General features: G+C 53.2%; 1 protein-coding gene across 3 annotated transcripts in view; it reads right to left on the reverse strand.

Annotated features, from left to right (window-relative positions):
- Window positions 1–12,511, reverse strand: part of olfm1b (olfactomedin 1b) — a 43,121-nt gene that overhangs the window by 18,844 nt on the left and 11,766 nt on the right. For 2 of the 3 annotated variants that reach the window (XM_048558607.2, XM_048558608.2), the window contains exons 3-5: window positions 6,749–6,904; window positions 1,805–2,024; window positions 618–724 (exon numbers count right to left, since the gene is read on the reverse strand). In XM_048558607.2, coding sequence (XP_048414564.1) covers window positions 618–724; window positions 1,805–2,024; window positions 6,749–6,904 — 483 coding nt within the window. Of the gene's footprint in view, window positions 1–617; window positions 725–1,804; window positions 2,025–2,527; window positions 2,908–6,748; window positions 6,905–12,511 lie in introns of those variants that run through there. The other variant, XM_048558609.2, reaches the window with a different exon arrangement.

A 12,511-nucleotide genomic window follows, 5' to 3' on the forward strand; every position in this document is an offset into this window, starting at 1 on the left:
GCTGGTCACAGCGAGCTCTAACTGACACTCTCATCGATTCCACTGCTTTCAAAATGAGCCTCCTACTGTATGCCAGCCCATGTATTTGCATCTCCTCCTAGTTCACATTTCACACATTGATTACCTGTCAATTGTCCTATGTATGTCACAGGGCCATTCTCTGAATGCTAACCTGTCTGTTCTCTTCATAGATAGACATACATTAACCTGTGCTTTATGCAGTAGGCAGTGAAGGTTTGAATGGTTATATTGGCATCCTTCCTGTCTCCATACAGAATTGTCCATTTAGCATTCTTACAAAAAAGTTTAAAATAATTTCCTTGTCAAGTGCAGTTCAAATTCCCATCAAATAGGGTAGTAATCCCAAACAAAAATGCCCACACTCCAGACTGTCATCAACTCTTCATCCCTGCACCCTCTGTATTCAGACAGATGCTTACTTCAAATACTCAGCAATTTATTTTTGCAAATTCCTTGTCCCCTCTCTGATTAATTTCTCCTCCACATTCTATTTTTCATTCTGTCTGCTACCCTGGCACCACTCCTCCGTTCAGTGAGATTAACTAGCCTGAGCTCAGTTTGAAGGGAGCAGTGATTTGGTACTGGCCGGGACATACCTTCGTGTCCCCCTCTGGTGAGGCGGGATCTGTCATCCAGGCACCGAACCTCGATCCAGATGTTTTCACTGTAAATGGGTTGCTGATTCCCGTCAGTTTACCGCATGCTGGAATTGATGGAAAAGTGTGACTGTGGTGATGGGCAGTGATTGCAAATGTGGCTAAGCTCTCAGTTTACAATTCTCCACTCTTCACAAACAACCACGTCCCACCCCCCCACCCCAGCTCCCAGCCAGTGGCTCAATGGGATGGGAGAGGGCTGTGTCCCTTGTGGGATCACAGTAGCTGGCTTGGTTGCGAGCTGATAGTGAGATTGTGGGATGATTCTGTGCACACTTTGATTGGTTTATGTCATGAAGCTCTGGGTGGCAATTGGACACTGTGACCTGGTTCCTCACTGGGCACTGTCCCACTGGCAGTAAGGGGCGGGGGGGGGGAGTGGGGAGTGGCACTGGCCTTGTCTCATTGGGTGTTCCTAGCCAGAAAGGACACCATCCTGAATGCAGCAGTCCCATGGCGATGCCCCTCACAGTTGACTCTCACTGTGGTGATCTACCTGAGCAGCCAGCCAGTTTAGGAATGAGAGGGCCATGTCCATTGTCCTGATACAGTGATCAAACATCCCCTTCCTGTCAGGGAGCAGGGGAATCTCAAATTCCAGCCTCAGTCAGTACTGAGGCAACACATCTCATCTTGAAGTAAATAATCAGGGAAAGATCCCAACAAACTCAAATACTGACACTGACCATGATCCCTTCTCGCCTCTGTGCCTCCCCCAGGATACTCTCACCTTGCAGACCTGCAAAGCCTTCACCATGATCAGGAACAAGGTTTGGCTACAAATCTTCAAGGGTCCATCAGCCATTAGCAATGCTCTTAGCCTACTTTGCCCCCATCACTCGGAAGGGGTTATTAAGAAGTTGTGGAAATGTGACCACGAAGGGTCAGGGAAGGAGTTGGGTGAAATGCTGATTTTGTTTTTGAGGGTGAGGAGATGTTACCCCGCCTTTGCCTGTGTGTGCATGTGTTGGGAGGATGGGCAGTGGGATGGGGGTGGCATTCAGAGAATCTGTGGCCCCCACTAATCCGCGATTCAGCAGCACCCCTTCTCAACCTGCGAGGTGGGGTGGGGATGGGTGACAGCCAATTCCACATAAGCCATTCCAGACGCGCGGTACGGGGCCTACCTAATTTTTGCATGCAGGCTCGTAACCTGTTCTCCAGATTGGAGACTCTGGCCAGGAGCTCCTCGTAGTCGAACGGCCCGATCTCCTCCTGAAGCTCGGCCAATACAGCCGTCAGGTTCGTCGCCTCCGCCTTAAACTGCAACACCAACTTGGCGTCAGCTTTATACTGTTCCAGCACGGGGATTAAAGGCAACAGTTCATCCATTCTCGATTTTAGGGCCTGCAACGGGTAAAATAATCTCCATTCAGTCGCAAGCGTGGAAAATAAAAATCCCAACAGCTCCCCAAGACCCCTTCTAAAGAATCCCTGTTCCTTCCTTGACTTCAGGACATCTCAGAGTGCCTTATGGCCAATGAAGCACTTCTGAATTCTAGTCATGGCTGTCGCATTTCCTGCAGCAGGTATGCAGACAGCAAGATCCCACCAGCGGCCAGGGCCAGGTAATCAGTGTCAATGATCTTGGGAAGGGTCGGGGCACTGGGGAAGAGATTGCACACATCCTTGACAGCGCTGGGAGCAGGGGGCATCAGTTTAACTTAACATTGGAAAGACAGGAGCCCTCTGAGAGTGTTGGGCTCCCTCAGTATTGCACTGGAATACCAGCCTGGATTGTGTTCAGACCTGTGTGTAGGAGTGTGGTGCTGACAGTCCCTGGGCTCTGGCTACCAGGGGCACTGGCTCTTTTCTGTTTGAAGGAGCAGACAGTGAACACTACAACAGAATAATTTGGGAAAAAAAGCCTTTATTTTTTTTTATTTTTTAGAATGCGATTGGGTTAACATGCTTTCAAATCACGTAACAAAAGGACATTCCGTAGAGATGCATTGACATTTTTTTTGATATTTATATATAAATTTTTATTTTTTTTAAAACGATTGATGGTTAAACGGCTTAACATGCAGGAGAATCACAGCAAAGCTTTAACAAGTCAGCTTTATAAGTATTAAAGAAAGCCTTAAAATTTTCATGTGGTTTTTTTGATTTTTTTTTAAACTATATAATAGTGCAAGGTCGGGAGCCCAAGTCCACGGTTACAAAGAATTGGACTTGTGTCTTCGTTCAATCAATGCGGCTTTTCAAAAAAACTTTCTTAAACTTAGCCCTGTAAACAAACAAAGGTCAGAGCGATACTATAGAGGAGTTTACTATCATCTTCCAAACTCCCAGAAACACAAGAAACAACTTTAAACCCAGACACTTCCACAAATCTGGACAGCAACACAGGGAAGGCCAGACTCCCATCATTTCGCTCCATCAGTAAGGTGTGCTTGAGCTGAAACATATACTTTAATCGATGCCCACTGCATTTGCAAAATGACATAGGACAATTACTTCCCAAATTATTACTGCTTATTGTAAAGAATGGAGTGAAATATTAGTGGTGTCATTTCTCCACACACACTGGCCCTCACTGGGGTACGGGCTCCCACGCGCACTGGCCCTCACTTGGGTCCGGCTCCCACGCGCATTGACTCTCACTGGGGTCCAGCTCCCACACCCACTGACTCTCACTGGGGTCCAGCTCCCACACACACTGACTGTCACTGGGGTACAGTCCCACACACACTGACTCTCCCTGGGGTACAGTCCCACACACACTGACTCTCACTGGGGTACAGTCCCACACACACTGACCCTCACTGGGGTACAGTCCCACACACACTGACCCTCACTGGGGTACAGCTCCCACACACACTGACTCTCACTGGGGTACAGCTCCCACACACACTGACTCTCACTGGGGTACAGCTCCCACACACACTGACTCTCACTGGGGTACAGCTCCCACACACACTGACTCTCACTGGGGTACAGCTCCTATGGACTCTGGGAATATGATTGAGAAACTTTTATGTTGAATTTATTGCCAAATTTAGGATTTTCCAAATGTGTCTGATTGTACCTGCAATGAACTTAGAAACAGCTGCATTGTGTAGGTGCAATTGAGAACAGGAGTATTTCAGATTCATTACCCCCAGTGCAGTCAGCATTAGCTGCTTTCCAACGGTTTCTACTATTTGCTTAAGATAACTAAGTAATAATTACAAGGTTTGAGCAATGCTCCTGTCACTGGGACATTTGGATGTGGGAGATGCTATCTCCATCAATACTCCACCCACCTTGAACAACATTCAGTAAACTAACGAGCAGAGCATCCCACTGATCTAAAACTGGGATGACTGTGTAGCCAAACCCATTGCAACTCAATTCTGAGCAGTCTTAGTGACTGGGAATGGGCAGGTGGAGGAGGTGCAGAGTCCAGGTCCTCTGGGATGTGTCTACCATTGTGTTCCCAGCCTAAAGCAGGGTGTCAAATATGGAGGATGGACAGGGGCAGCTCCTGACCTTTGGGATGAACTGACAGTTTTGCGGACGTTGCATTGTGTTTCCAGGACAGAGAAAGGCCCTTCAGCCCATCCGCACCATACTTGTGTCTGTACTCCATACGAACACCCCTTCTCTGTCTCATTCTTGTCTTTCTATTCCTTTCTCTCTTCAGTTCCATCCCCAATCTGAGTAAAAGTGGTTCCTCAACTTCCTAACTGGATTTGTTAGCCGTGTGCTTCTGTTGAAGGCACTGATTTCTGGTCAACAAGTTGAAAACACCTGCCAATCTACCTGACTGAAATCTTTCCAGAAATGGAACCCGAGCCTCTTCAGCTGTTCGTGATGGTTGGAGCTTCTCAGTTCTGGCATTGTCCATGTTAATCTTTTCTTGCTTTCCTTCAGCCCCTCTTGATTCCTTATGTAACCATAGAGACCAGAATTGCACTCCCTGCTCCAAGTGTGATTTAACCAAAGAGTTACAGTGGGTTAATCGAACCTCCCTACTTTTCAAATCCTTCACTGAAAAAATGAACCACAGGGTTTGTTTTATTTAATGGTGTTATTGACCTGAGTGCTTACTTTAATGATTTGTGCTTCTGTCCCCCAAAGCCCGCTGACCCTTTGCACCATTTAGGCTGGAATTATCCCAGGTGTGTATTTCTCTTTCCATATTTGCCACTGAAGGAGAGAGATGTCACGGTAATGTCAATGGACTAGTCATCCAGGGGTCCAGGCTAATATTCAGAAGGAAATAGGTCTCAACTACTACTGAAACTGAGTGGGAGTCTGGGTAACGATGACCACAAAGCCTTCAGCAATTGGCGTCAGATTCTATCTGTTTCATTTATGGCCTTAAGGGAAGGGAACCTTCCAGATCACCCAGTCTGGCCTACATGTGAATCACAAAGAATCATAGAATCCCTACAGTGGCCCTACAATTCCACACCAAACCTCAAGAGCATCCCACCCAGACCCATCCCCCTATAAACCCCCTAATCTACACCTCCCTGAACACCATGTACAATATAGCATGGCCAATCCACCTACCCTGCACATCTCTGGACTGTGGGTGGAAACCTGAGCACCCGGAGGAAACCCACACAGACACGGGGAGAATGTGCAAAAATGTAACTCCAAACCTACACAGTTCACTCTTTACTGCCCTCTGAAATAGCTGATCCGCGCACTCAGTTCAAGGGCAATTAGGATTGAGCAATAAATGCTGGCCTGGCCAGCAATATCAATGTTTTGTGGAAGAACAGCAAAAATAAACAAACAATCTGTTGAACTATTGTCAATTAAGGCCCTTTCTCCATGTATATTCAACTTAACCTGAACTGTGTTGCTGTCTTCCTCAAAATAACAAATCCAGCCAGAAATTTTAAAATTGCACATCCAAGTCATGAATCTAATTCATTAAAGAAATGGAGAACAGCAATGATCCCAGATTTATCCTGGTCAAAAAAAAAACACTTCCCATCACCTGCCATTCTAAATAATTATCTTTAATCACTGCTCTCATCTGTGTTTTATCAATAACTTTCTATGCATTGAGCTACCTGACTCTGATTCTACATGTTCTGACTTTAATATGTATCTACTTTGTGGTATCTTATCAATGACCTTCTAAAAGTTTCAATATGACATCCACTGTATTGCCCTTAGCTAGTCTGTTACTTCTTCAAAAACTCCAATAAGGTTAGTCAGGAATGACTTTCCCTTTTAGTCTTCTTGCTGGCGTTTCTTTATTTTTGCTATTTTGCAAGGAATTTACTACCTTTCCTAAAACTGACATTAAGCTAACTGTTCCATAGTCCCCTGGTTTTCTTTCACATTTCTTTTGAAAATATTGATCCCATTAGCTGTCCACAAGTGCCCTGACAATATCTAACCAATTGTTTTAAACGTACCAGTGTCTTTGCTTCTCCTCCTGAACTTTAATATGCATTGGATATAATCCAACTGGACCAGGGTTTATACTGATTTGATTACTTTATTAATTATCTTCCCTTTTCCTATTTTAAATAAGCTTTATACTTTTGACATCTAACGTCATGCTCCCCATCTCTGTTTTCTCAGTAAAGGTGCAGGGAAACTAATTATTCAATATTCCTAGCATTTTCTCTGATTAACAAAGTGCTGGGATGGGTACAATGGGCTGAATGGCCTCCTCTCATGTTTTATGTATATATTGCCCATAAGTTTCAAAATTAGTGAATGTAAGGTTAATGTACCTTCTTGAGGGAAGTGATTGTGAATCTCCCTCTGCAAAAGTTAATTCTGAGACCTCTGAAGGGGACAAGTTTATTAGCTATTGAGAAAGAGCTCACAGTTTAAGAGATTTCCATCAGTTTTCCCCACGCTAAGGTAAAAGATATTGGAGGAGCCTGTGACTGGGTTTGTTTCATAGTAAATGTGGCATGACAGGCTGACAGGCTCAATGGCATTTCCTGCAACAGAGGAGATCACAACTCAATTGCACATTGGACTCCCTTCAGAAAAGGGGTGTCTGTGACACTGGACACTGACAAACTACTCAATGACCCCAAACATTGCTCCGTCCCAAGAAGTAACCCCACAAGCAGAACATAAATCAACTGTGGCACCCAATCTACCTGAAACTGTCGGGAGAGATGCGCTTTGTGACTCTCCTCCACCTGTTTGAATTTTGTTTCCAAGCCTCTCATCTGTGTCTCCATTTTCTCCACATACTGCAGATCTCGCTGGGTTCGGCGATCCAGAACTTCGATGGATTGAGTCATATTCTGCACCTGCGACAGTGAATGGGGGTGTCAGAGGGGCCTCAGTGAAAGGGCGGGGGGGAAATCAGAGGGACCTCAGTGAATGAGGTGGTGATGGCCTTGTAGTATTATTACTGGACTGTTAATTCAGAGACCCAGATAATATTCTGGGGACTTGGGTTCGAATCCTGCCATGGCAGATAGTGGAATTTGAATTCAATAGCTATCTGGGGTTAAGAATCTAAGGATAATCATGAATTGATTGCCAATTGTTGTAAAAGCCCACCTGGTTCACTCGTGTCCCTTAGGGAAGAAAACGACCATTCTTATCTGGTCTGGCTGACATGTGACTCCAAACCCACAGCAATGTGGTTGACTCATAACTGGCCTCTGGGCAACTAGGGAGGGGCAATAAATGTTGTCTAACCAACGATGCCCTTTTCCCATGAAACAATAATAAAGTGAAGGTGGTGGGACCTCAGTGTGTGGGTGGATGGTCAGAGAGACAGCAGTGATCTGGTAAACAGGGACAATTATACATACAGACACTGTGCAAAGGCCAGCATTCACTATCTCCCCGGTGTAGTTACAGTCAGGAGCCAAGGGCATTGGGACACAGGCTGTCTACATGAAAATCATTTCTGCAATGGACAGTGAGTTGGGATAGAATGGAATCACTTAGCAAAGGGACTGTACTTCTGCCTAATGATGGTTCATATTCTAAAACTGAAGGGACACTGACACCATGCTGACAAAGTGTGGAGCTGGATGAACACAGCAGGCCAAGCAGCATCTCAGGAGCACAAAAGCTGACATTTCGGGCCTAGACCCTTCATCAGAGGGCCTCTCTGATGAAGGGTCCAGGCCCAAAACGTCAGCTTTTGTGTTCCTGAGATGCTGCTTGGCCTGCTGTGTTCATCCAGCTCCACACTTTGTTATCTTGGATTCTCCAGCATCTGCAGTTCCCATTATCTCAGATACCATGCGTTGGGTTTTGCATGGGGCCAAATTAAGCCTGGGGTCCACCTTGTTGTGGGCCAGACTGAGAGCCAGCCTTCTGAGTGACAGGGCACACAGCAAGCAGCCAAGTACAGAATGTCATCCAGGCTCATGGTGGAGGCTGAAGGCCCCATTAGGAGAAGCTGCTGAGGCAGGCTGGGGAGCATGAGGTCACCTCAGCACCTTCAGAGACATGGACCCAACCCTGAACATGTTGAGAGACAAAGCCTAGGGCTTTTTGGAGTTAAAGGAGCCTCCTCCCTTCCCCCAGGGAGGTGACCTGAGCCATGGATCCTGCTGCAGCCCTATCCTTGGGCAGAGAGTCTTTGTTTTTGATGGACCTCTGGCTGTTTCACTGAGCTGGCAAGGCAGCACAAACATGTGGCATTGGGTGCCTGTGGGTCTGGCAGGTATTCTCACTGCCAGCTCACCTCAGCAGTAGGAGAGCACTGACCCTGGTCCCCTCTATACTCCTGCCAAACACCGAGGTTTAACACCATGGGACCGGGATAAAAAAAGCGATGAGTAAGTATTCACCTCAATGCATTACTATGTAGTGAGGACAGCAGAATGATCCCAGATAGTCAGCACTCCCCAAAAATGTAGCAGTAATTACTGCCTCTTCATCCAAACCCCAACACCATGCAATTATTGCATTCACATCAGTAGCACAGGGCACTGGATGGGGCCGTCTGGTGGTAGAGGGTTACTTAGTGACAGTGTCGGGGTGCTGGATTAGCATAAGTACAGAGACAGTCAGTAACACAGTGCACTACGTGGGGAGATGGGTTACTAAGTGACAGTGTGAGGAAGCTGGTATAACATCAGTACAGATAGAAATCAGTAACACGGTGCTGAGGGGAAGAGGGGTTACAGAGTGACAGTCTGACAGCTGGATTAACATCGGTAGAGAGCAACAATGTCTGCTGGAGAACAGTCATTCATACTCTGAAATAGTATATCAAGGATCTAACAATGGAATAGGGTAATTTAGACCTAGCATCATATAATGAGAGAGTTAATTTGTAAAGAATCCTCTATGCAGAGAGTTCAGAGAGAGAGGATTTCAGATGGTGTTTGAGAGTGATGTAGTTACATTTGAAATTGAGGTTTTAAATCTGAATAAAGTAGACCTGACTAAGGTCTGAGAGATTAGTTCATGGGGATGGATTGGGGAAAGGAAATTAAAAGTTGGGATGATAGCTGAGAAACTGCAAACATTCAAAGAAATAATTCATAATTCTCAACAAACACACACTCCCTTGACAAACAAAAGCTTCAAACGAAAGAGTCATATCCTGGGTTAAATAAGTCAGTTAAGATAATCGCTCAGAATCACAAAATTATTATGGTGCAGAAGGTGGCCATTTGGCCCATTATGGCTGCAGTTGGTTCTATTACCGAGTGCCAAACTCCTGACTTTCCTCCACATCCATTTATAATCAATTAACAGCCAGTGCCTGCTGCGACTGCCAGGATTGAACTGATGGATAGTGCACACAATATGTGTAAAGAGAAAGTTACAGTGGTAGCAGGGGAATGAGTCTTGGAGAATTTGTAAACAGCACAAAGATTTGAAGAAGGTGGTATTGTTAGAGGGGGAGTCCATGGGAGAAAAATGATGAATGAGATTTGGTGCGAGTTGCAATGCAGACAGTAGTGTTCTCAAAGAGTACGAGGGTTACAGAGGGCATGTTAACAGGGCCGGATTGGAGACCATTAGCCAGCTAAGAGACAGAGACAGAGGGAGGAGAGAAGGAGAGAGGGGAGAGGAAGGGGGGAGAAAAAGAGAGAGAGAGGGGAGAGGAAGCGGGGAGAAAAAGAGAGAGAGAGGGGGGAGAAAGCGGGGGGAAGAGAGAGAGAAGGGAGAGGAGGTTGGAGAAGAAGGGGGTGGAGAGGGAGAGAGAGAGAGAGAGGAGGAGGAGGAGTGGGGGGGAGAGAGTGGGGGGAAACAGGGGGGGTGGAGTGGAGAGGGGGAGAGAAGTGAGGGGAGGGCGTGAGATAGAGGAGGATGGAGAGGGCGAGAGAGGAGGGGGCGAGAGAGAGGAGGGGGCGAGAGAGGAGGGGGCGAGAGAGGAGGGGGCGAGAGAGGAGGGGGCGAGAGAGGAGGGGGCGAGAGAGGAGGGGGCGAGAGAGGAGGGGGCGAGAGAGGAGGGGGCGAGAGAGGAGGGGGCGAGAGAGGAGGGGGCGAGAGAGGAGGGGGCGAGAGAGGAGGGGGCGAGAGAGGAGGGGGCGAGAGAGGAGGGGGCGAGAGAGGAGGGGGCGAGAGAGGAGGGGGCGAGAGAGGAGGGGGCGAGAGAGGAGGGGGCGAGAGAGGAGGGGGCGAGAGAGGAGGGGGCGAGAGAGGAGGGGGCGAGAGAGGAGGGGGCGAGAGAGGAGGGGGCGAGAGAGGAGGGGGCGAGAGAGGAGGGGGCGAGAGAGGAGGGGGCGAGAGAGGAGGGGGCGAGAGAGGAGGGGGGGGCGAGGGGGGGGGGGGCGAGGGGGGGGGGGGCGAGGGGGGGGGGGCGAGGGGGGGGGGGCGAGGAGGGGGGGGGCGAGAGGGGGGGGGGCGAGAGGGGGGGGGCGAGAGGGGGGGGGGGCGAGAGAGGGGGGGGGCGAGAGGGGGGGGGCGAGAGGGGGGGGCGAGAGGGGGGGGGCGAGAGGGGGGGGGGCGAGAGGGGGGGGGCGAGAGGGGGGGGGGAAGTGGGGGGGGAAGTGGGGGGAGAGACGGGAGGGGAGAGACGGGAGGGGAGAGACGGGAGGGGGTGGAGAGAGACGGGCGGGGGGGAGAGACGGGCGGGGGGGAGAGACGGGCGGGGGGGAGAGACGGGCGGGGGGGAGAGACGGGCGGGGGGGGGGAGACGGGCGGGGGGGGGAGACGGGCGGGGGGGGGAGACGGGCGGGGGGGGGAGACGGGCGGGGGGGGAGACGGGCGGGGGGGAGACGGGCGGGGGGGGAGACGGGCGGGGGGGGAGACGGGCGGGGGGGGGAGACGGGCGGGGGGGGGAGACGGGCGGGGGGGGGAGACGGGCGGGGGGGGGAGACGGGCGGGGGGGGAGAGACGGGCGGGGGGGGAGAGACGGGCGGGGGGGGGAGACGGGCGGGGGGGGGGGGAGACGGGCGTGGGGGGGGGAGAGACGGGCGTGGGGGGGGGGAGAGACGGGCGTGGGGGGGGGGAGAGACGGGCGTGGGGGGGGGGAGAGACGGGCGTGGGGGGGGGAGAGACGGGCGTGGGGGGGGGAGAGACGGGCGTGGGGGGGGGAGAGACGGGCGTGGGGGGGGGAGAGACGGGCGTGGGGGGGGGAGAGACGGGCGTGGGGGGGGGAGAGACGGGCGTGGGGGGGGGAGAGACGGGCGTGGGGGGGGGAGAGACGGGCGTGGGGGGGGAGAGACGGGCGTGGGGGGGGAGAGACGGGCGTGGGGGGGGAGAGACGGGCGTGGGGGGGGGAGAGACGGGCGTGGGGGGGGGAGAGACGGGCGTGGGGGGGGGAGAGACGGGCGTGGGGGGGGGGAGAGACGGGCGTGGGGGGGGGAGAGACGGGCGTGGGGGGGGGAGAGACGGGCGTGGGGGGGGGAGAGACGGGCGTGGGGGGGGGAGAGACGGGCGTGGGGGGGGAGAGACGGGCGTGGGGGGGGAGAGACGGGCGTGGGGGGGGAGAGACGGGCGTGGGGGGGGAGAGACGGGCGTGGGGGGGGAGAGACGGGCGTGGGGGGGGAGAGACGGGCGTGGGGGGGGAGAGACGGGCGTGGGGGGGGAGAGACGGGCGTGGGGGGGGAGAGACGGGCGTGGGGGGGGAGAGACGGGCGTGGGGGGGGGAGAGACGGGCGTGGGGGGGGGAGAGACGGGCGTGGGGGGGGAGAGACGGGCGTGGGGGGGGAGAGACGGGCGTGGGGGGGGAGAGACGGGCGTGGGGGGGGAGAGACGGGCGTGGGGGGGGAGAGACGGGCGTGGGGGGGGGAGAGACGGGCGTGGGGGGGGGAGAGACGGGCGTGGGGGGGGGAGAGACGGGCGTGGGGGGGGGAGAGACGGGCGTGGGGGGGGAGAGACGGGCGTGGGGGGGGGAGAGACGGGCGTGGGGGGGGGAGAGACGGGCGTGGGGGGGGGAGAGACGGGCGTGGGGGGGGAGAGACGGGCGTGGGGGGGGAGAGACGGGCGTGGGGGGGGGAGACGGGCGTGGGGGGGGGAGACGGGCGTGGGGGGGGTGACGGGCGTGGGGGGGTGACGGGCGTGGGGGGGGGAGACGGGCGTGGGGGGGGGAGACGGGCGTGGGGGGGGGAGACGGGCGTGGGGGGGGGAGACGGGCGTGGGGGGGGAGACGGGCGTGGGGGGGGAGACGGGCGTGGGGGGGGAGACGGGCGTGGGGGGGGAGACGGGCGTGGGGGGGGAGACGGGGGAGGTGGAGGGGGGAGGGAAGGGGGGAAAGGGAGATTGGTTGGAAGGGACAGGGGGTGGAGAAGTGTGGGGCGAGGGGGGGAAGGGAGGGCGAGGGAAGGGTGGGCAAGGGAGGGGGGGGAGGGATAGGGGCGGAAGGGAAGGGGCGGGGAAGGGGGGGAGGGAAGGGAGAGTCGGTGGGGGAGGGGAGGGAGAGGTGGGGGGGGGGAGGGAGAGGTGGGGGGGGGAGGGAGAGGTGGGGGGGGGAGGGAGAGGTGGGGGGGGGG

Source organism: Stegostoma tigrinum, chromosome 29 (genome assembly GCF_030684315.1).
Source record: "Stegostoma tigrinum isolate sSteTig4 chromosome 29, sSteTig4.hap1, whole genome shotgun sequence".
In the NCBI taxonomy this organism is placed as follows: Eukaryota; Metazoa; Chordata; class Chondrichthyes; order Orectolobiformes; family Stegostomatidae; genus Stegostoma; species Stegostoma tigrinum.